Source organism: Leptodactylus fuscus, chromosome 2 (assembly GCF_031893055.1).
Source record: "Leptodactylus fuscus isolate aLepFus1 chromosome 2, aLepFus1.hap2, whole genome shotgun sequence".
Taxonomy (NCBI): domain Eukaryota; kingdom Metazoa; phylum Chordata; class Amphibia; order Anura; family Leptodactylidae; genus Leptodactylus; species Leptodactylus fuscus.
This window is the reverse complement of record NC_134266.1, coordinates 243,232,627-243,258,343: the sequence shown is the minus strand read 5'-3', so window position 1 is coordinate 243,258,343 and position 25,717 is coordinate 243,232,627. Positions and strand designations below refer to the sequence as shown.

Genomic DNA, 25,717 nt, shown 5'->3' with positions numbered 1-25,717 from the left:
TCTTCTTCTCTGCCTTTCTGATATTTTTCTTGGCCTGCCACTTCTGGACTTAACAAGAACTGTCCCTGTGGTCTTCCATCTCCTTACTATGTTCCTCACAGTGGAAACTGACAGGTTAAATCTCTGAGACAACGTTTTGTATCCTTCCCCTGAACAACTATGTTGAACAATCTTTGTTTTCAGATCATTTGAGAGCGGGCTGTCCATATTCGGCGACCATCTAACTTAACTGAACTTGAATTGTTTTGTAGAAAGAAATGGTCCAAAATACCTTCATCCAGAATCCAGGAACTGATTAAAAGCTACAGGAAGCGACTAGAGGCTGTTATCTTTGCAAAAGGAGGATCTACTAAATATTAATGTCACTTTTCTGTTGAGGTGCCCATATTTTTGCACCGGTCAAATTTTGGTTTAATGCATATTGCGCATTTTCTGTTAGTACAATAAACCTCATTTCAATCCTGAAATATTACTGTGTCCATCAGTTATTAGATATATCAAACTGAAATGGCTGTTGCAAACACCAAAATATTTAGAACTAAAAATGATTAAGATTAATAGGGGTGCCCAAACTTTTTCATAGGACTGTATATATATAAATAGGTTTGCAATGAAATCCCAAAATATATGTATTTCCTAAATGCAAACAGCCCTTCCTACCTGGTAGTTTACAGTCATCCCACCTTCATGCAACTTTGCAACACTCATTGATATACAAAAAATACTAGAATTTCTAGAATTCTGGTAGCATTTTAGTTGCCATTTAGATATGGCATCACTTAGATCGGGGTCAGCAAACTTTTTTGGATGGAAAGTTGATTTTGGAAGAAAAATTGAGATAAGGCACTTGGTGTGCCATGCAATAATTGGAAGGATGTCAACACCTGCATGGAAATTGTACAACAGGGGTCAGCAACCTTCGCCTCTCCAGCTGCTGTGAAACAACAACTCCCAACATGCTCCATTCACTTCTGTGGGAGTTCCAAAAACAGCAGAGCAAGTACTCATGCTGGGGGTTGTAGTTTTACAACAGCTGGAGTTCCAAAGGTTGCCTGTCCCTGTTATAGAACATAATCCATAACAGCAGTCGATTAAACTTAAATCTCAGTGGGATCCATGTCCCTGACTTTTTTTTTTTTTTTTAAAGTAAAGATGATTCTTATCTGGTGGATATGACTTTTGGCTGAACTTGGAGCTAAGAGTAGTCTGCAATAGGCCTGCTTTGTGGGGGGATGGGGGGGGCAGAGGATGCCCCTCACACAGTCCAGTCTTTTTGTTGTAAAAATCCAAACACATTTTTCCAACCTTGTTGAAGTGTACACATTTAGCTGCCATAATATACTTTGCATGGGAAGTTGCTGTCCTCTGACTAGGGTTCTCCGTGGCCCAGACTCTAGTACGTCCAGGGGTGAACCTAGCTTTTTTGCCGCCTGAGGCAGACGACAGAAAGCCGCCCCCCCTCACGGGAGGAGGGGGCGGAGCAAATGGGGCGGAGCAGAAGGGGCGGTGTTAGCAGGCAGAGAGCAGGCAGGGAGAGGACCTGCTCTCTGCCAAGCGTGAGGGGAGGCAGCTGGAGCAGCGCTGCATCCACAGGGCCTCCCCAATCCACTAATCCACTGCTCGCTTCCCGTGCCAGGCTGCCGAGACGGTGACGGTGACAGCTTGTCCTGGACTGGCTTAGGTCAGCAAAAATGCGGCCCCCCCTCCTTCCCCCCGGGCCCTGGCATAGCGCCGCCTGAAGCCGTCGCTTCAGGTCGCCTCATGAAAGGTGCGGCGCTGAGTACGTCATGCCTCATGCTCCCAATTTCCGGTGCAATCTCCTATTCAACGGCTAGAGGCTGTTACCTGGGGTGGTACTAACATATGCTAAAGGGAGTCTATCATTAGAAAAACACATTTTTAACTAATGGCATGTTGGAATAACCTTTAAAGAGGACCTTTCATGTCCTCGGCCACATGTGGTTTTATATACCGCTAGAAAGCTGACAGTGCGTTGAATTCAGCGCACTGTCAGCTTTCCCATTATGTGCCCCATGGGAAGAGATTTTGGTTCATTTACCGATAGCTCTTCACTGTCAGAAGGGCGTCCCTGACAGTGAAACTGGGAGCGCCCCTCCTGACAGTACAGTCCATAACGCCAGTACTAGTCTAAGGTTGAGTACTCTCAGGAGGGGAGGGGGCATTCTTCCCCACTCAACGTCATCACTGGGCGGGAAGGAATGCCCCCTCTGACATTATAGCACTATGGACAGAACTGTCAGAAGGAGTGTTTCCAGCTAGACTGTCATAAACGCCATTCTGACAATGAAGAGCTATCAGTAAATGCACTGATATCTCTTCCCACAAGACACTTAGCGGGAAAGACGACAGTGCACTGAATTCAGCGGCTTTCTAGCGGTGTATAAAACCCCATGTTCCCCCAGTGCTCCGAACACCCCTGCGTCATAACTCTCCACCGCCCCTTTTACGCGGCGCTGTACGTATGTAAAATATTGCACATGCGCATACCTGAGCGGCCATTTTCCAGTGGTCTGCTAGACAAGCGGCCACTTTCCAGTGGTCTTTGGTCATTTTCCGATGGTCTGCTACGAATCTGAAGAGGCAGAACCAATTGCGCATGCGTGATATTTTACATACGTCAGAGCTTAGACAGAAAGTTTGCATAGTTTTCCTCCGCAGACTTTGTTATAATTATACCTATGGGGAAACTACCGGTGTTTCTGTAAGTAGAATTGACATGCTGCGATTTCCAAAACCGCATCAGTTCTGGAGATCGTGGCGTGTCCGCAATTTTTACTGTAAAGTGACAATGTGATTTGCTAGAATCCCATATACTTTACCCTTACTGTAAAACGCTGCAATTTTTCCCGTGGCATTTCCACCGTGGGCAAATCCCAGAGTTTCCGTCTCGTAGGGCCCCAGGCTAAGACAGCAAAGCCCTGTTCCAACCAGTACTGACCACTGATGTTAACTGGACCTCTCCTGGGACAAGCAATAGTTGTAAGAATTTGGATACATTTATTATGGTATGAATGGGGCTATTATATTTGGAGTTCTAAGGATATTTTGGATTTCTTTTCTCTTACATTAAACTTATAATTAATAATGTAGCGTTAATGAAAGAACCCCCTTCCCGCTAAGTAGTAAATCATACCTATGTTTTTTAGTTAGGCAGGTCTATGTTGAGCAGTGCTAGCCTTGTCATATCCTCGGAGTGTTAGATATTACTTTAAATGTAGTGATTCCTAAGACTGACTGCACAGCTGAGACCACACATGATCTTTCCTTCAGGATATTTCAGTACTTTGCCTGTCAACAAATTATACTCTTTTACGTGGATTTACAACAGCGCTCTACAGTGGCATAACAGAGGCCGCCTGGCAGAACTCAACTGTTTACATAGAGCGTGGAAACGAAAAAGTTTCCCCATACAAGTAAAACACCGAGAACAAAATTAGCACTGAAGCAAGTTCAGATGATCAAAAGAATGCGAGAGTATGTGAAACTTTATCACATGATCCGCTGGAGCTGTGGATTTTAAAGACTGAAATGTTGAAAGAATGATTATGGTCTAGACTTGTTATAACAGGAAACAGCAGAAAATCGCTCAAGTCAAACATTACAAACAGCGGCGTAACTCTTCTGTCCTACCAGGAGACTGTATCCACATCTTTAATGACACTTGTAGCATTAAAGGAGGTTTCTCACCATATATATTTATCACGTGTCCACATGATAGACTATGGGAGCCATTGAGTGAACCTTCTCAGCACTTCTGATTGGCTTCGGAGGGCCATAAGCGTCCTCGTTTTCATAGATTGTGCTTAACCACAATGGGTATCCCCAAATCCTTTTCTAGCCTTTTGAGGGGGCCACCATTTGTTGCATCCAGACAGTAATTAAAACCAAAACCAAATTTTTATCTTGCAAATTTCACTCTGGCCACTAAGCTTGACAGCAGTCACCTCATTTACATTACAGACCTTATTACAATAGAGAATAACACCTCTGAGTCATCATAGCATGGACTACTGACCTTAGATGATGTCACAGCTTATCTACTCGCCTCTCTGCATATAGCATGCCTAGAAGACTTCTCCCATAGACCTCAATGAGTCAGCTCCAGTCTATTGCTGCCTATGATCGTGACTACAATGTAAAGCACTATATATGTACATATATATGTATCACTAAATGCTGAGAACGAGCTCAGGCAAGATGGATAAAATGAAAATAAAAAGGCATACTCCGCTGGCCCCAGTGCTCTGTTATCCGTTATTTTCTGCTGATTCCCTTTCTGTTGTGTGCTGGGTTTGCAGCGCCAGAAACCATGAGGTTCGTCTTACCAATGAGACCAATCACTGGAGAGGGACGAGCGACATCACTAACATATGTCACCATTACCTTACCAGCGACTGCTGAGGCCACTGATTGGTCTCACTAGTCATATGAGCCTCACAGATTTTGGCACGCAACAGAAATGGAGCTGGGAGTCAACATCCAAACATTTTTTTGTTTTTACAGCCACCAGGGCTGCACCAAATCCTGAACAACCTATTTAAAGTTGTATGGGAACCCTTATACATATAAATGAAGGGAAACTGATTCCTCCCTCTCACAGCATGAGTTTCACATAGACAGTGAGGATCATTTCACATCTGCATGGGGACGCCCCTGAACGGAATACTGAAGGCATTAACAAGCGGTGAGCAATGAAAGCACACGGACCCCATAGACTATAATGGGGTCCGTGTGTTTTCTGCACATGCGGAGAGGAAAGTAGTTCATGAAGTCCCATGCAGACTCCCCGAACAGAATACCGAATACTGTACTTAGAAAAATGTAATGATAGGTTGTGCTGAAAAATATACAGTTATGAATTTTTTAATCAATGTATCTAATCATTTTATTTTATTTTTTGCATTGTGTTTTTAAAGGCAACCAGAGAAACTTTAACAAATCACTGCAATAACTTGGGAGACTCTCTTGGAAAGGAGAACGACATTGCCTTAATCATCGACGGGCAGACCCTGAAGTACGCGCTCTCATTTGAAGTCCGCCAGTGCTTCTTAGACTTGGCGCTCTCTTGTAAGGCCGTCATCTGCTGCAGGTACAGAAGAAAATCCCCTTCTATATTTCATTTTCATAAGAGCCACTATAATCTTAAAGTAGTTATGTCTGGAGTCAGGGCTGTAAAATCTATACTGGATCTTGTAAAATAGTTTGTTTGGGAAATGTATAGCACAGAAAGACTTAACGGCCAAATCAATACTGAGAAAAAAGCGTTTACTGGAGCGTTTTATTATGAGCACAACAGAAACTTTAGATAATCTCAGCTGGAAAACTACAATGTAACCAGATGTTGATTTGTTTTATATTTCCCTTAGCATTTTTATTTCAGATACCTTGGAAAAGTTCCTTTTCTTGACAATTAAGGCGCAAACTTTTCTCGCTATTTTACTTTATTAACAATTCAATTTAAGGGTTGACCATTTTGAAAGACTCATGGATTCTTCTTGCAGATACAGCGCCACTCCTGACCATGGGTTGAGTCCACTCACATGAAATGCAATACTACCCTTAACTTATGGACATTTTTATTTGTAATAACAGTGCCACACTTGTACACAGGCTGTGTGTGGTATTGCAGCTCAGCCGCAATTCATGTACAGGTTTTGAGCACCAATACCGGATACAGCCTAATGGCATATGTTACGCTGTTTCTACACGGAAGTAGCTATGTTTTTCACATTCTCTTTAAGTAAACCCTTTGCTCAATCCTGGAATACTTATTAAACTATTAAATACATTATACACTCTTTCTCTGCACTGCACAGAGAGGAGTAATTTACTCACTTGAGATATGCAGCCAATTCTCCCCAGTTCCGCCAATCCGGTAGTTAAAAAAATGACCGTATTGCAGAACCAGGGACTAGAGGAACCACAAACCTGATTTTGATGCTGGTAGAGCAGGAAGCTATAGCCCTCCTGCCCTACCGTACCAGGTTCCAACTCGCCACATTAGGCCTGCAGCCTACAAGCTGCAGGCAGCATGAGGGAACTATTTACCTCTCCGCTCTCTGACTCCTCCTGCTCCTTGCTGCTCACTGCTTTGAGTGATATCAGTGCTGGGGAGCAGAGAAGTAAGTATTCTACCAATCCTACTGTATGGGTGGTGATAGAGGCCACTGATGAGGGACCACTTATTGGGGGTAGTGATGGGGGTCACTGATCGGAATCAATGGCTCAGTGTATGGTGAACAGTAATAGGGACTGTTTTACTTTATGAAGACAGCGATGGGGTCATTTTACTGTATAGGGACACTGATAGAGAACTTTATAGTCTACAGGAACAGTGATGGGGTCCATTGTACTATATGAGGGCAGTGATTGGGTCCATTATACTGAATGGTGGCAGTGATGGTGGCCAATATCCTGTGGAAGGTCATTAAACTGTGCTGGCCTTTAGAGGGGAGTACTAAAGGGGTTACCCATCTGTAATATTGCCAGCTTATCTTTATCCTAGCCATGTTTTAGAAAAGTGAGTAGATTAGGATAGAGATTTAAAAGGGTTTTCCCATCTCCTTGTTTCAGCAGTCTGCCTCCAGTCTACTCTTCTCACTTCCTCTATTGCCTACCCCCAGCTGAACGGGCCTGAGAAGTATCACAATACTTATGCAGAGCAGATAATATGCAGATGCTTGTACAGAATGGACTCAGTGTTATTTACATAGAGAGATAACAGGTCTGGCTTTATTAGCAAACTGCAATTAGCTGAACTGTTCGTCCTGCCGACAAGAGCAGTGAGTGACGTCACTTGTCTTACGGGTCTGTGGTTATATATATATTCACCTATATTAATAAGCAACAAAAAAAGTGATTCAGTCCCTTTAAGACCATGTTAGGTAGGAAGTAGAGACCTACAGCAGCCAAAAGACAGAAATGTACTGGAAGAATGTCAGTAAGCTGATACTAACGCTAAAATAGTTATAGCTAGAGTTGGAAGTGTCCTTGTAAAATGTCCCTTTGTACCAGTACACACAACACATTTACAGCTGACATTCACTTGCAGTTTTTTCTGCATTTATTATGATGATTATTATTATTATTCCTACTATCCTATCTCATGCATATCTGTCAAGAGGAAATTGAGAAAATAACCCTTGAGCTGCGGTCTGGCTTTTGTACCGCTAACTTTTGCCAGACTTCGACAGTCACAAGCGCCAGATACGTTTCTGAAAGGTGCGCTCTTGTTTACTCAGCAATTTTAAGTAATTTAGTCCAGCGCATAAGACTTCAGTTCGGTGTCTAGGATAGCACTGTCAGTAAATCCAATAACTGCTGGTTTATCTGTCTTATGTTTAAAGTTAGACCTTTAAGTGAATTTTAGCAATTTGCAGACTTTCCCAAAGACAATCTTGGCCTACTCCTGCTATTTCCATGAACCAGGAGTCCTTGTAGGCAATCGATGAACAAGTTTATTTTCTCTAAAATAACTCCTTCAACACTTCTTATGAGGCGCTATTATCTTATACATGTATTTATTTAATAAATTAATTTTTAATTAATTGGCAAATTAAAAAAAAAAAATCAAAATAATTAAAAAATATTTGTTTATTTTGTGCAAAGTAGATCTATCAATTAATATTATGTTACAAAATATAATTGTACGAGGTTGGGATTTCGCACAGGGAAATTCTGAAGTGCGTTCCTGTGCGAGTTGCTGCAACAAGAAAACCATAGGTGAACCCCATAGCCATAATTGACATGTTGCCAGGATATACTGCAGCACAAGTCACATTGTGGTCCACAGCGCTGCTACTGTAGTCCACCTTTCCCATTCACCTCTGCAGGTCAGTCACTGGAAAGTCCACCTTGCCCATGTAGCCCAAGCCCTTTAAGAGAATGAGATAAAATCTTGCTGTTGAAATATAATATTGACATGACATTCGTTACGATCGTGGAGTTCTGATCACTGGAATCTATCGATTGTGCCTGATTTTGTCTGAGGATCAAAGATGATTCCTAAAGTTGCACCCCCACCGATCCTAAAGTAGCATATCCTGACAATATTCCGTCACTTTACATAATAGGAAAACGGAAAGAAAGACTGTCAGTCTTGAAAAACTGACTGGTTCCCTTGTTTGCAGCATTTCAGACAAAATGTAGCCTAAGGGCTCGTTCACATGGGCGGCGGTGGGGTGGATTTTGGCACCGAGAGTGACTCGGGGAGCCGCGTCACTCTCGGGTCAAAACCCGTCTGCCACGACCGTCGCGGTTTCCCCCTCCGGAGTCGGATCAAATGAATAGGCCGATTCCGGAGATTGCTGTCGCCTGAAAAAAGGGCAGCTCACTAGTGGTCTCCATAGACCACCATTGTATGGAGGCGGATTTTGAGGCGAAATCCGCTGTCAAAATCCGCCTCCTTGCCCCCGTGTGAACTAGCCCTTAGGCTAAGGCCCCACAGGGCGTCCCACAGCATTGTGGTTCTTCCTGCAGCGCTTTAGACACAAAGTTTGCAGAGGTTTCCTTTGTGAACTTTCTGTTTCAGTTATACTTATGGGGAAACTGCCAGCGGTTCCGTAGGTATAATTGACATGCTGAGATTTCCAAAACCGTGCTGGTTTTGGATATCGTGGCATGTCTGCAGCATGGTTTTTACCACAAAGTGAGCATTGGATTCGCTAAAAATCCCATCCACTTTGCCCTAACTGTAAAACGCTGCGATTTTTCTGACGTGGGCGAATCGTGGTGTTCACGTCTCGTTGGGTCCCTGCCTTACATTCATACAAACGACCTGTTTTGGACTATAAAAAAGGCATAGTGTATTTTCATGTTTTGTTCGTGTGCTATCTGGGTGCCATATGTATGTCATCTGTATTTTTTGCAACTACATAAACACAGGTGGAATACTTTTTTATTTTTTCGTATCATTTAGCAGGGAATTGACAAAAATCAGATGAATGATATCCTGCGCTGTTGTTTTTTTTTTTTTTTTTAGCAGACTCAGAGTTGCATTGCTGAGATGAATAGAGAAGAGAGAAAAAAACTATGTATGATATGACCTTTATCTCAGTGTCTCTCAGTCCATCAGAATAATCGGACAGGACAGGGGGAAACTAGTAGGGAGCTACTCAGTGTACTATAGTAGCATATTGCTGGTTTATTCTGCCTGTGGTTCAGGCATGGTAAACCTCGGTCTTTAGCCTGCTGTTATCCAACAGATATCGCCTATGTTCCGTATACTCCTGTAATCGTCTTCACAGATGTATGTATACCTATATAGTAATACACATCAAGAGGCATGCAATCATGGACAAAGCTATAGGGGTTGCAACCGCACCTGCTCATGGACCCTGAAGGGAACCCCAAAGGTCTCTCTACCAAATATAATTCACCACTATTGTAAATGGAACAAGGTAAGTAGGGGCCCATCACAGATTTTGTGACCCCACATGCTTCGAGCGATGCCTCTGCTTGCTCTCATAAAAAATGACTTGCCCAGTATTGCAAAATATATCTTAGTTAAGGCACGCGCTCGCCGAACAGACATGCGAGGAAATGATCCTTTCTGTTGCCCTTAATTTGTAGATGTAATTCTCATTCTGATTTGCCTTGCACTAATGGTCATTGTGTTAATTGCTTGTATAGCCTTCAGTTATGAGCATTTATGGATTTGCATAAATCATATCTTACTAATTTCCATGTGATTAGTAGAAACGAGAGCTGGTGACCTAATAAGTCATGCTTAGCTTAAACCGTGACGGATTCTCGTGTCTGTAGAGCGTGCGATAAAAGGAGTAGCGGCACAATGTAAATGGGAGTCAGGGAAGATGTCTGTCCTGTTGTACTATAGAAATGTTTACATTCTTCATTGACTTTTATAGTAGCTCGAACCATAACTGTATGCAGTAAGGATCTGAGCAGATAACTTCACTTAACATGACTCCATATTCCCTATGTTGGGACTGTCCTCTATGAGCCACAATAAAGGGCAGAGGGTCACTTCCAATATGGCAGACAACAACTCAGCATGTCCCAGCAAAGAGTTAGAGTAGTGTCACCTGATTCAAACAGTATTTTCTGCTTCTGAATCAGCGCCTTCTTTGGCGAATTATCAATATTTTAGTCAATATACAAATTACATATTTGGAACAATGAGGGTGTGGTCATTGCACCAAAGAGGTAAGTGGCAACACCCTCATTGCTTTAAAGAGCTCATTTGCATATTGACAAATATAGTGATATCTCCTCAAGCAAAGCCACACGGGGATAACACTGTGTAATTCAGGTGACTGTATCTACCCATGGGGCTGGGTTAATATACTGGGTTGGGGTTCTTCAGATTTCCTTTAATTATTTGGGCTGTCCATACACATTATGGAGGAGATTTATACTCTCCCTACACTAGAAAGCAAACAGGTGTAATCCAAAAATAGAAGTGAATAGGAGTTTCAAAAGAAACAAAGCTCACTTCTATGGGATTTATGGAAACGGCATACCCTCAGAGCACTACACTGTTTCTATAAAGTCCAACTATTGAGGACGGCCTCCATTACACTGTCACTAAGAATTGGGAGATGGGACTTGGGGAGGTTCATTTTAGAGATAGGTGTGGGTCCCAGAAGTGGGACCAGCATCTATCAGACATTTATGATATGACGTATCCTGTAGCTATGCCATAAATGTCCTTGGTGGGAAATCTCCGTTTATATGTATGGTGCCCTTCCAAGAGCAGATGTTGGGGGAGATAAAGATGGGGCCGTTGTTCCCAGGGAGACAAGCAATAATAGGCAACAATAACACCTCTTGCCTGGTGGTGAGGATTGTCCTGGGTGACATAACCACTGGGTACTTGAAAAGTGCCACTTACCTTTTATTTGAACCTAATACTAAAACGACCTATACACCTGACACCCCTGGCAAACCGAGAGAAGCATTGACTAATCCTGGGGAAATGTAGGATGTCTTGAGACTCCCATAATGGGAGAGTCTCTCCTTTCTGGTTCATAGTGGAGGATCCCTAGTAATACCCTATGGACAAGGGTTGTCTTCTTGCTTGAGAAAGCAGAAATAACCCCTAATTTTGAGGAGTGTGACGTCTGTCCCAGCAATAGCGAGCAGGTTCACCTTTACTAAACCTTGCAGAACATACTAGAAAAATGTTGACATTGCAATTACCTATTAGAATGTAATTATCACAATTACTTTCTTTAATTTGAGGGACTGACCTGACAATTATCATACAGGGCTATCAGGGGAACTCTATTTCCCCAGAGTTGCCAAAGGTGAATGATTTGACAAAATATTAAGTGAACACAAATATAATTTAACATTACTAGAAACAGCACATGTGTAATGTGTGGACATTTATGGTATTTATAGATCTAGTCCCATCTGGTTTAGTTATATTGTGTTTTTAGTAATTCCTTCCTTACTATGGAAATCCTCCTACCATGCACTGTCTTACTGGTCAAGCGGGGGGAGGGCTTGTGCTTATATAGCAGTATAGCTAAACAAACTGAGCTTCAGTATAAAATACAGTCAATGGACTTGTATGAGAGAGATTTTTATTGCACAATTGAAGGACAAATAGACACAGATAGCCAGCACTGAAAATAGAAGTACTGTGGCTAGTAAGCATCACTCAAAGCTATATTTTCTATGATTATTTGAGCTGCCTGTCGGAACAGTCTACATCCTCAAGGATTTTTACCCCTTCGTTGTCCTAGACCATCCAAGATATTGTTATTAACCCTTCAGCACAATAGCCCACAGAGGTGTTATATTTAACTCCTTCATTGTTGTTGATGACCAGGGATGTTACCTTTACCTCTCTACCACCCTAGACCACCGGGGATGCAACTCATCTCTAAAGGGAAAATTAATCCATCCAGACTACTTCTGGAGAAATAATGTGTTACAATCCTTTATTTTATATGTAAAGTGATGAAAGATGCATCTATATTGGTGGAAGGTGGTCCACACACATATATTTGTTTGGACAGGGGTCCCCATCTGGAGGAGGTAGCAGTCATACAGCTATGAGAGGATGATTACCCCTTCACTGACCTAAACCACCTAGAGTGTTAGTAATAAGCCCCTCACCACACTAGCCCACCTGAAATAGTATTGCTAATTCTAAAACTGTCTTTGATGACCAGGAATATTTTAGTTACCTCTTTAACACCCTGGACCACCAGGGATGTTACCTATCTCTGGAAAGGAAATTAGACCATCTAGACCATTTCAAGAGAAATAATAGCAAAAAATATATTTTTCAATCATGTATTTTACATATGAGAAGGTGAATATTGCAGCTATGTTGGTGGGAGGGAACCCACACAGTCTTTTTGCACTGGGACCCTAATTTGGAGGAGCAAGAGATAGCAGTCCTGCAGTTATCACAGAGAAATTATCCGGTCTCTTTCCTAGACCACCCAGGATGTTATTGTCTAAGTTGTCCATGAATGTTACCTTCACCTCTTTACCACCCTAGACCACCGGGGATGTTACCCATCTCTGTGGGAGAAATTAGACCATCCAGACCACATTTGGAGAAATAATAGCAAAAAAAAAGAAATTAAATAATTTTTCACAATCATTTATTTTCTTCTACGAGAAGATGTAAATTGCAAATATGCTGGTGGAAGGAAGGCCACACACAGTTTTTGTACAGGGGCCCCCATGTGTCTGCCTCTGAATCATATGGAGGTATAGCAAGCTGAGAGTTTACTGTACATGTTTCTGATTTTAATATCAAGGATGGAAAAACAATCTTACTGTTCAAATGAAGACATTCCCTGCCAGAACGGCATACCTTGATTCACGTCTTCTATGACCATTGAATTAGTTTTTATGGTTATAGGGCTATGAAAAATGTAGAAAATGTTTCCCAATCTGGAATTAGTGGTCTTGGTTTTTTTTATATATATGTATTTGCCATTTCGTAAATTTGCATCCTGTCGGTGTGCAGTGGGCTCTGGGTTTTTTTTTTTCTGGATGAAATCTTGTTAGCAATGTCTAAATTCCTTGCAATGTTTCACGCCTTAAAAACATATACTTACAGTTTTTTTTTCCAGGCCAGAGGGTAGATTTTTGTTTGCCAATGCCTGAACTTAAGATTTCAGGAGATGCGAGTGCTAAAATGTGAGGATCTGTGTCTGTCAGAGTGGTGACTCGCTGTCATGAAAGACGGTACAGAGAACATATAGCCCAGTCTATGGTTGGAGTTTCAGGCATCTGTATACCAAAGGTTATTGGACCTGTTAATGTTAAAAGAGGATCCTGTAGATGTCGACCTCTCGTATAGGTCATCAATCGCAGGGTCCAACTCCTGGCAACTCTTCAAATTAGCTGGTTCCAATGGCCGCAGTGTACAGGAACTAGCACAGTTCCATACCTCATATAAAGCCAGTAAGTTACTACGAGTACAGTCCATACTATTCCTGTCCCGGCTACTCAGTGTATTGGGTTGTGCTAGTTTCGGGGCACTGTGACTGCAGCTGATCGGCGTGGGTGCTGGATGGCAGACCTCTGCTGATCTGTTATTCCGCGTAAGGATAGGTCTTCAATATACTGCTGGAGAATTCCTCTTAACATTTGAGTTCCTAAAAGATTAGAAAACACAATTCTGTTAGGCCGAGTTTGCCTCATGTGGTATTTTATTTCCTTGTAATGACTTTATCTAGCACTTAGCACTTTGCCCTTACTGTTTTCAATTCTGCAGGATTTCCCGCACTTTTGAAACCGTTCTTCCTGTACAAATCCAACAGACGACATAAGGGGTTAATCACATGCAGATCTCTTCTTTGTATCCTAGTACGGACAGAGCACCTGCTACAGCCAGTTGTCTTACAGCTGGACACAGGAAAATGATGATTTAAAGGGGGACATGACTGAGCTCCTGGCATTTGTAGCTGGAGGATTCTTTATGCTTTTTTCCATTTTTACTTGCCGTGTGAAACAAAAAAGGATAAAAAGGAGAAGATTTAGAGAGGAATTGCTGGGATACTATGATTTTTTTTTTTGTATATTTTGTATATTTTCTATGTTGCTTTAAAGGGGTTTTCCAGGCAGAATTTTTTTTTTTTTATAGAAAGGTCTGTGCTAGTAATGGGTTAATAAGTACACTCATATACCTTTAGCAGTGTTTGGAGTGATTTCTGGGTGTATCTGGTTGCTGCTGCATCCTCTGCCTTTGTTTACATGGTGTAACTTCCTGCTGTGCAACTTCCTGTGTAGCTTCTACACTACTTCCAACTCACTCAGCCCTCCTCCTCTCTCACTCCTACACTCCCCCCTCCCTGTTTCACTAACCTAGCAATCCCACACATTACTAGCCCCTCCTGCCCTCCCCCATCTCTCTAGCCTAGCAATCCCACCCATTACTAGCCCCTAACATCCTACCCCATCTCCTTAGATAACCTATTCCACCCACTACTAACAGAAAGGAAGCTGTTCCCGGGCACAGGAAGGATTGGTAAGTATTGATGGGGATTGGGATGAGGGGAGTAGTGATGACGTTCCATTTCGGAATGGAATGGAATGGAACTTCACTGGATTATACTTTTCTATTCTGCCCTTTTTACAGACCAGCAGAGAGGAATATCATATGTAAAGGGGTTGCGTGAGTTAATTTATTAAGGTATATAATAAGTATATAGTTGGTGCAAATGAGGCGAATAAAATTATAAAACTATACTCCCCTCTCCCTGGTCCTCTGTTTCTGTGTACGGCTCCTCCAGCTGACATCACCTGCGACATCCCATTTGGATACTGTCGTCACCTTACATAATAACAATCCTATGTGGTGACGTCTTCACAAACAGCTTGTGACTTCTAAGGTCTGTTATTGGCCACCATGATGACGTCACTGTTGACATCAGTTGGAGATGGAAGATCGGGGAGAGGTGAGAACATTATTACTTATTATTTTACTGGCCCTATTTGCCTACACTAGCATTGGAACTACATTTGGGGTTTCCATCCCCAAATCCGCTTAAAAAATGCATTTTTCTTGCAGAAACCCATTGGACCCCATTACAGTGTATGGCGTCCGCGGGTAGTGTGAACTTACCATCAGTTGGCTTGGGATAGGATCGGGTCCATCAGGTTTCTTTTTAATGTGTAGAATAGTGTATGAAATCCTGTAAAATATATGACAAATCCCATTTACCGTAAGTTAATGATATTTCAAACTTGATCTGTCATTAAAGTATTCTGCCCTATGTAAGGACATCATAGTATATGGATTTATCTGTTGTCTTTCTAATCAAAATAACACAAAAATATTCTGTTAAACTAATAGGAAGAATATTGAAGAGCACACAGGCCTCATGGTATGAGCCAAGTGTATTTGCGAGGAGAGCGCTTCACCAAATCTGACCTTTCCCGGCATCTCACATCCTTGTCACATGAATATTGGCCATTGTATATCTGCATATAGAACAATCCATCAGTCACTGTGAAGAGGGCAGGTTGGGTTCACAAATGGCTCTGACATGGATTTGTCTGAAATGGAATCTTTTGTCCCAGTCCCCATAAATGTCCCAGTCCCCAAAAATGACCATACTCTAGCCTTTTTTTTAATCTCCTGCACAGGCCATATTGTACATACATAGTAAAGCTACCCAAATATCGATTTTGGTTCTCAATATCGCATATATCAAGTAATCTTTGGCGCCTTTCCCCTTATTAGACTCGCACACCTTCATCTCATGTCACGTCCATATGTTTCGTTAGTATTTGCAAGTTTTAGCTTGTACTATAAGCTTCTTATATATGATTTATGTTGCCTCTATCTTCTTATTAGACATATTCTTTCCTCTTGCTGCCAATCTCGCCTATCGAGGGAGATATTGATTTTTAGAAGAGACTGTAAAAATCAATATTTTACAGGATGCCGGAGAGCTGTAACCGTGGCCGTACTCTCATGGAGTCCAGGCATCGCAGTGTGTTTCTTAGAGCTGGGAGACCTACGGCTGATGGAGCCAGATCAATATTTTCTCCTGGACTACCGCTGTCTCTTAATAATTTAAGTGCGATAAGGGTACAAGACGTTGCGGCCCCAGTACAGTAATATTTTAATATGGATGACTGAAGATCATAAAGTTCGTTCTGGTGTTGATCTGATGCGGACGGTGTAGTGTATTTTTTTTTGTGTGTTCATCTGGTGTGAAGGAAGGTGAATGTGCACATACTGGAATACTTACTGAGCGGAAGGCTCATGGCAAAAGGAAAGCTTCTGTTAATTAACATTTCAGTGGTTTGTAGAAACGAAGCAAATGATCTCAGAATTTTCCATGACTGATTACTTGAGCAGAACTGGAAGAATCGAGCCCCAGTCCGTAGCGGTAAAATTTCGCCAGGTCTTTTATGTGGCTGCTTTGCATTATCAGCTTTACATCATACAATAATACAATTATTTTTCAATTAGGAACAATTTCTGGTTACAAAAACATAACGCTGCATAGACCAACAAATACAAGCCCTACATGGAACCTAGAAAGAAGAATTTATTATTGTATCCTGTATTCCGAATATGCTCTGTATGTCACACGATACACGTGTGATGGACTGCTGGCCTATGGTCAGAATATGTGACAGCTCACCGTATTGGAATGGAGTTCATTAGCCACAATTACAGACCCATTAGGCCGGAGTCACATGGAAATGAGTAGTATTAATAAACTGGAGGACACGGGGCAGAAAAGCAATACTGTAATCATTCATGTCTTACAATAAAATACATACTGTCATACAGTGTACAAACAACACTACTATGCAGCACGTATTAACCCAACCACCATGCAATACAATGCTCAAACAGCAGTGCTATGCGTTGGCCAAATAACACTGCCAGATAGTTGCCTAAGTACGGTGAAACTTCTTTCATGACCAACCAAAATTGCATTAGAAGCCGGGGCCCCACGTGGTGTAAACGCAATGGCTTGCCTGGAGAAAAAAACGTAGCATTTTGCAGTCACAGCAAAGTAGATAGGAATCTAGTGAATTCCATCCCCACAGTGCGATAAAATACACGCAGCGGACACGCGCTTTGGAAATCGCAGCATGTATATTATACCTATGGAAATGCCAGCGGTTTCCCTGTAGGTATAACTGAAGCAGAAAGTCAGCAGAGGAAAACGCTGCGAACGTTCTGTGCAAACTGCTGTAGGAAGAACCGCAATGTGTTGCCACCGTGGCTTTTGCTACAGCGCTTTTTTTTACTGTGGGATGCGGAAAGAACCGCGGTGTGAACGCATTGCGGTTCTTTCCGCAGCGCTTTTAAGAGAAAGTTTACAGAGTTTTCCTCTGCGGACTTTCTCTTAACATTATATCACCGGGAAAGCCGCCGGTGTTTCCGTAGATACTATTGACATGCTGCGATTTGCAAAGTTGTAACAGCTTTGCAAATCGCAGTGTGTCTGTGCTGCGATCTTTTCCGCAAAGTGAGGATAGGATTCGCATGAATCCCATCCCCTTTGCTTGCACTGTAAAACGCCTCGATTTTTCCTGCAGCGTCTCCGCTGCCAGCAAATCGCGGTGTTTACGTCCCGTGGGGCCCCTGCCTTACAGGGATATTTTACAAACTTCCTATCCGGTATCAATACGCCATTAACTCAAAAAATCCTTGAACAACCATTGTATATTAACACGATTTAAATTGTATTGATTAGAAATATGAGAAAAAAACGAGATATTAAAATCATTTAAAAACATATAAAAAAAAAGAGAGTTAAGGTGGCAATGAAGCATCAAAAACATGATTGTATAAGTACATGTTTTGGAACGCTGAGTACAGAATGATGCTACAGACAAGAATTTTTTAAGTTAATGGGGTATTGATACCAGATAGGAAGTTTGTAGGATGTAGTACAGGTATTGGTACCAGTTATATTCTAGTGTGTAGGATTATTTATAGGTTTATTACATGAATATTTTCCTTGGGGATATGTCATTATCAGCAGAATGACTTATCCTTATCATAGGTCATCAATATAAGATCAGTGGGAGCCAATAACTGGAACTCCTTTAATGATGTGGAAATATTATTATAGAGCATTCCAGAGAAGTGGTGCAGCTTGGGAGAAGTCTTGTATACGAGCGTGGGAGGTTCTGATAATAGAGGATGTAAGTGTTAGGTCATTGAGTGAACGGAGAACACGGGTTGGGCGGTAGACAGAGATGAGGGAGGAAATGTAGGGAGGTGCGGCATTATGGAGAGCCTTGTGGATGAGGGGGATAAGTTTATATTGTATTCAATGTATTCATTGTATTGTGAAGATCAGGACTAATATGTTTAATCTGACTATTTTCTCTCCATACGGCGTCAACGTGTCACCAGTTGGCTAAGAAGATCATTTTATGTTAAATATCTCCTAACAAATGGTCATTTTGTTGAAATCGTATGTTTTGACCAACTTTAGACTAATGGCTATTCCCCTGCTCAAATTGTCAAAATAAAAACAAGACTCGCCCGGCTCAGATTTTTGTGAAATATTGTTCACGCTGAGTAAGATCAAGCCGTCCATTTAACCATGTGCAGATTTGTCTTGTAATATATACTGCAGAAATCAGCTCCTGCAAATCCCCTTAGAAGTGGAGCATGTTATTAAGTGACAGTGCTCCATTATTTTTAATTATCTTTTGTTTCGTGTCCTGCTCTTGCCCTCTGCGCGCACTCTGTGGGAGTGATATTAGAAGGGGACAGACATTGTTTTTAGGGAAGCAGGAAAAGAGAAACCACAGAGGAGCCAAACTGCAATTCTGTGGCTTGGAACAGCCCCAAGCCAGATTAGAGAAGCGGTAATGTATAAGTTTAGTGGAAGGGACTTGAATGCTAAATTAACAGCAATGAAAGGAACGAGAGAGTATTAAATTATGATTTGCAAGGTATTACTGGTGAAATACTTTGCAGCTCCTTCACTAATGATGCCAGGTGCAGGTTTCTCCACAGAGGTTCTCATTTTGAGTTACGGTGCATCACAAGCTGTGGTACGCGTCACCCCGAGGTTAATGTCCGCAGACAAATTGCGTGCACATTTAACGTTTTCATTCTTAATTTTAACCAGCTTGTTATCTTATTCTGTAGTCAACAGCTGACCAAGAAAGAGTCTCTGCTTCCTATACATAAAGTCTGATACCGAATGGTGACACACCTGGTAGTAACACTCATGAGTCATTGGATTCTGCTCTCTAAACTTAAAAAATTTGCATCTGAAATGGATCCAAAAACACTTATTTGGGCTCAGTCTAATGGAGTCCTATTAGCAGCGCCGCACCTCCCATGAAGTGACCTGAAGCGACCGCTTCAGGCGGCGCTATGCCAGGGCCATGGGGAGGGCGGCATTTTTGCTGACCTAAGCCAGTCCAGGACAAGCTGTCCGGGACTGGCTTAGGGTCACCGTCACTGAGCGGTGCATTGGGGAGGCCACCCCTCACGCTCAGGCAGAGAGCAGGTCCTCTCCCTGCCTGCTCTCTGCCTGCTAAAGACGCTCACTCCGCTCAGCCCCGCCCCTCCGCTCGGCCCCACCCCCTCCGTTCGACCTCACCCCATCCGTGTGACCCTGCCCTGCCCCCTTCCGCTCGACCCCGCCCCCTCTGCTCTGCCCCCTCCTCCAGGGGGGGGGGGGGCGGCTTTCTGACGTCTGCCTCAGGCAGCAGAAAGCCATGGTTCAGCCCTGGGTCACCGTCACTGAGCGGTGGATTGGGGAGGTCACCCCTCACGCTCAGGCAGAGAGCAGGTCCATTCCCTGCCTGCTCTCTGCTTGCTAAAGACGCTCACTCTGCTCAGCCCCGCCCCCTCCGCTCGGCCCCACCCCATCCGTGTGACCCTGCCCTGCCCCCTTCTGCTTGACCCCGCCCCCTCCGCTCTGCCCCCTCCTCCGGAGCGGGGGGGGCATTCTGACGTCTGCCTCAGGCGGCAGAAAGCCATGGTTCACCCCTGCCTATTAGGTTCTGTTGACATATCCTGTTTTCGTTACCATTGGCACATACCAATGGGAAAATCTCTCTAAATGTGAGCCAAACATAACGCTCAAATATAAAATTAAATGTTGACTCTTCTTTTCCCCAACATTCGGGAAGAGTTTGGGCACTTTTATACATAAAATATAGTTGGCTAGTTGAGCTGAAATTGTTAGGACATTCATCTAATGTGTATAGCTATTAGCTATTCCTTTTGGTTGAAGAAGGTTGTTAGTTGAACATCCATTGACCTGGTTTGTCTGGTTAGTTGTTACAGTAACGCAGCCATACACATTATACGTGCTCAATGACCCTGGTGAGGAATGACCAGTATTATACTATGATATATTCTTTCGTTGAACAGTCATCCATATAACAACCTTCTATACTATAGAAACTCAAGGATAGATGACTATCGACTAAAAGTTTTAATATGACCGACGTCTGTCAATACGATGGCATGTCACCATCCGGGTAATAAATTTGTCTTTTGTTAGATTTTACCCATCAAGTGATTGGTCTGATCAACTTTACACCAAAAACCTACATGTCGGGTTTTGCTGTCCGCTTGAAAAGTCGGACATCTTTGGGAACAGACACTTAAGGACAGGCACGGAGTGTAAAACAACGCACCCGATCTCCATTTAAATGAATGCAAAATGTCACAGACACCGCTAGTGTCCGCTGCTAATGTCCGTACAAGATTTTGAACGGACATTAGCAGCGGACACTACCTGTCAGACACCGATGGTAGTGTGAACGCTCCCTAAGGAAATTTTTATCTTTAAAAACATTTTTCGATTATTTTAGTAGCTGCTCCCTGCTATTAGGATTACGGTGACAATGACATCATTACATGGGTCTCTCTTGGGTTGCTCACCTATTTTCATTGGCCTCATTTTCTGAATGTCATACTTTAAAATAATGAAAATATTTCCCAGTGAGGCAGCAAGAAAAAGAAACCTTATCTTTAAACTACTGTCTATAAATCCATAATTTGTGATGACTTTGTAATAATGCCCTTGAGGATGGAGAGCAGGAGATGAGTGATGACCCCAAGGGCTTTCTTCTGGAGATACTGCATATTCAGGGATGAGCACAGGGCAGAGCATCAGTATCCTCTGGAGATGACTTATGACAGCTTCATGCTTACAGTGCTTTAGAACAATGTCATTTAAATGCATGCCATTGTAACTCAAAACCTGCATAATGGAGCACCTGGAAACCAAAATCATTTGCAGATTGGGAATGTGTAAAAGAGTAAATGAGGTTCTATTGTTTTTGCAATGTAAGCATTAAAAAGACTTGCACCGCAATGCAAAATCCTAGCGCTAGGAGTAATAATGGTTAAAATTGTACTGGATGTGTATTAAACTATATAATAGACAATATTTGATGAGAGGTCAGTGGACCCACTATGCAAAATCACCCACCAGAACTAGCCAGAGGTTGGATGGTCTCCTGTTTGCATTGACTCCTTCTTCATTATGGTCTACCATATAGTACTGAAATAACCATAGCTTATAATGCAAAAATAACATTGCCAGATGGTTAAATCAGTGAACTAGTGTATTTAGCTGCATGCTGAGCTGCTTCTGTTCTATAGCTGTGGGCACAAGCTATGGGTTGCAACCGTTGGGAGTCCAAACCGCCAGGGCGTTCTTCTTAGCAGGGACAAGTGTCTTCTTTTTTTTTTTTTTATGTAGATTGTGAGCCCCACATAGAGCTCACAATGTACATTTTTTCCTCTATCAGTATGTCTTTTGAAATATGGGATGGAAATCCATGCAAACACAGGTAGAACATACAAACTCCTTGCAGATGGTTTTGCCCTTGGTGGGATTTGAACACCAGGACCCCAGCGCTGCAAGGCTGCAGTGCTAACCACTGAGCCACCTAGCGGGTCCAAGTTTCTGTGCAGTAGATGTTCGGAGTAACCACGTGGGTCTACAACCCTTAGGCAAGCCTTGTGTATTCTTGGAATATATGTAACGTTGCACTTTTGTTGGCTTCCACCATGGTCTACTATCATAAGCTCACAAATCCCTAAACTAACTTTGTACCAAGAGTCAAAGAACATGAATAATATTCATAAGGTAGAAAAATGTTTAAAAAAATTCTTATTAGCAAATTATTGATCAAGTTGGTCCTTGGTGCTTTAATGACGTTGTTGCTGCCATTTTGGGGTGCATTGATATGTATTAATGTGTCTGGATGGTTCGGGGTTTATTGCCTGATCTAGACACAACTGATTGAAAAATTTAGCAAGTTTGTCCACTTTCTAGTGTAGATGCGACATTTCTGGGGAGCCCAGCAACACAATTGGACACAAGACTGACCCTGAAGGACGTTTTTGAGTAAGTTTTAATGACAGTTGCCAGTCAGTGTTTCTGTACTATGGTGTAGAGGAAAGTGATAGAGGGGTGGATATATCTATATATAATCCCTTACTAGTAAATTAGATTTGTTTCAGTATTTTTTTTTTTTAGTGTTGCAGCTGTCATTTTTTGTTTTGTTAAAAACCTCCGGCCTTGGAGACACGCTCCTCCTCTGTATATACAATACAGTACAGAAATAGTTGATTAATAGAGATGAGCGAACAGTGTTCTATCGAACTCATGTTCGATCGGATATTAGGCTGTTCGGCATGTTCGAATCGAATCGAACACCGCGTGGTAAAGTGCGCCATTACTCGATTCCCCTCCCACCTTCCCTGGCGCCTTTTTTGCTCCAATAACAGCGCAGGGTAGGTGGGACAGGAACTACGACACCGGTGACGTTGAAAAAAGTAGGCAAAACCCATTGGCTGCCGAAAACATGTGACCTCTAATTTAAAAGAACAGCGCCGCCCAGGTTCGCGTCATTCTGAGCTTGCAATTCACCGAGGACGGAGGTTTCCGTCCAGCTAGCTAGGGCTTAGATTCTGGGTAGGCAGGGACAGGCTAGGATAGGAAGGAGAAGACAACCAACAGCTCTTGTAAGAGCTAAATTCCAGGGAGAAGCTTGTCAGTGTAACGTGGCACTGACGGGCTCAATCGCCGCAACCCAGCTTTCCCAGGATCCTGAATGGAATACACTGTCAGTGTATTCCCGTATACCCGATATATACCCCGATACCCGTTCCAACGGTGTGCCCCCCCACCTTCACCCCAGAAATACCCTGCAAGTCCCCTAGCAATAGAATTGGGGCTATATACACCCACAATTTTTACTACTGGTATACAGTGCCATTGTCTGACTGGGAATTCAAAGAATATATTGGGAATACAAATACCCTCATTTCTTGCTACTGCCATATAGTGCCAGTGTCTGACTGGGAATTCAAAGAATATATTGGGGTTACGTGCACCCACAATTTTTACTACTGGTATACAGTGCCATTGTCTGACTGGGAATTCAAAGAATATATTGGGAATACAAATACCCTCATTTCTTGCTACTGCCATATAGTGCCAGTGTCTGACTGGGAATTCAAAGAATATATTGGGGTTACGTGCACCCACAATTTTTACTACTGGTATACAGTGCCATTGTCTGACTGGGAATTCAAAGAATATATTGGGGTTATAAATACCCTCATTTCTTGCTACTGCCATATAGTGCCAGTTTCTGACTGGTAATTCAAAGAATATATTGGGGTTACGTGCACCCACAATTTTTACTACTGGTATACAGTGCCATTGTCTGACTGGGAATTCAAAGAGTATATTGGGAATACAAATACCCTCATTTCTTGCTACTGCCATATAGTGCCAGTTTCTGACTGGGAATTCAAAGAATATATTGGGGTTACGTGCACCCACAATTTTTACTACTGGTATACAGTGCCATTGTCTGACTGGGAATTCAAAGAATATATTGGGGTTATAAATACCCTCATTTCTTGCTACTGCCATATAGTGCCAGTTTCTGACTGGTAATTCAAAGAATATATTGGGGTTACGTGCACCCACAATTTTTACTACTGGTATACAGTGCCATTGTCTGACTGGGAATTCAAAGAATATATTGGGGTTATAAATACCCTCATTTCTTGCTACTGCCATATAGTGCCAGTTTCTGACTGGTAATTCAAAGAATATATTGGGGTTACGTGCACCCACAATTTTTACTACTGGTATACAGTGCCATTGTCTGACTGGGAATTCAAAGAATATATTGGGGTTATAAATACCCTCATTTCTTGCTACTGCCATATAGTGCCAGTTTCTGACTGGTAATTCAAAGAATATATTGGGGTTACGTGCACCCACAATTTTTACTACTGGTATACAGTGCCATTGTCTGACTGGGAATTCAAAGAATATATTGGGGTTATAAATACCCTCATTTCTTGCTACTGCCATATAGTGCCAGTTTCTGACTGGTAATTCAAAGAATATATTGGGGTTACGTGCACCCACAATTTTTACTACTGGTATACAGTGCCATTGTCTGACTGGGAATTCAAAGAGTATATTGGGAATACAAATACCCTCATTTCTTGCTACTGCCATATAGTGCCAGTTTCTGACTGGTAATTCAAAGAATATATTGGGGTTACGTGCACCCACAATTTTTACTACTGGTATACAGTGCCATTGTCTGACTGGGAATTCAAAGAATATATTGGGGTTATAAATACCCTCATTTCTTGCTACTGCCATATAGTGCCAGTTTCTGACTGGTAATTCAAAGAATATATTGGGGTTACGTGCACCCACAATTTTTACTACTGGTATACAGTGCCATTGTCTGACTGGGAATTCAAAGAGTATATTGGGGTTATAAATACCCTCATTTCTTGCTACTGCCATATAGTGCCAGTTTCTGACTGGTAATTCAAAGAATATATTGGGGTTACGTGCACCCACAATTTTTACTACTGGTATACAGTGCCATTGTCTGACTGGGAATTCAAAGAATATATTGGGGTTATAAATACCCTCATTTCTTGCTACTGCCATATAGTGCCAGTTTCTGACTGGTAATTCAAAGAATATATTGGGGTTACGTGCACCCACAATTTTTACTACTGGTATACAGTGCCATTGTCTGACTGGGAATTCAAAGAGTATATTGGGAATACAAATACCCTCATTTCTTGCTACTGCCATATAGTGCCAGTGTCTGACTGGGAATTCAAAGAATATATTGGGGTTACGTGCACCCACAATTTTTACTACTGGTATACAGTGCCATTGTCTGACTGGGAATTCAAAGAATATATTGGGGTTATAAATACCCTCATTTCTTGCTACTGCCATATAGTGCCAGTTTCTGACTGGTAATTCAAAGAATATATTGGGGTTACGTGCACCCACAATTTTTACTACTGGTATACAGTGCCATTGTCTGACTGGGAATTCAAAGAGTATATTGGGAATACAAATACCCTCATTTCTTGCTACTGCCATATAGTGCCAGTTTCTGACTGGTAATTCAAAGAATATATTGGGGTTACGTGCACCCACAATTTTTACTACTGGTATACAGTGCCATTGTCTGACTGGGAATTCAAAGAATATATTGGGGTTATAAATACCCTCATTTCTTGCTACTGCCATATAGTGCCAGTTTCTGACTGGTAATTCAAAGAATATATTGGGGTTACGTGCACCCACAATTTTTACTACTGGTATACAGTGCCATTGTCTGACTGGGAATTCAAAGAATATATTGGGGTTATAAATACCCTCATTTCTTGCTACTGCCATATAGTGCCAGTTTCTGACTGGTAATTCAAAGAATATATTGGGGTTACGTG

General features: G+C 42.2%; 1 protein-coding gene across 2 annotated transcripts in view; it reads left to right on the top strand.

Moving 5' to 3' along the window:
• Window positions 1–25,717, top strand: part of ATP8A2 (ATPase phospholipid transporting 8A2) — a 576,493-nt gene that overhangs the window by 223,697 nt on the left and 327,079 nt on the right. For both annotated transcript variants that reach the window (XM_075265950.1, XM_075265949.1), the window contains one exon: window positions 4,938–5,110. In XM_075265950.1, coding sequence (XP_075122051.1) covers window positions 4,938–5,110 — 173 coding nt within the window. The remainder of the gene's footprint in view (window positions 1–4,937; window positions 5,111–25,717) is intronic.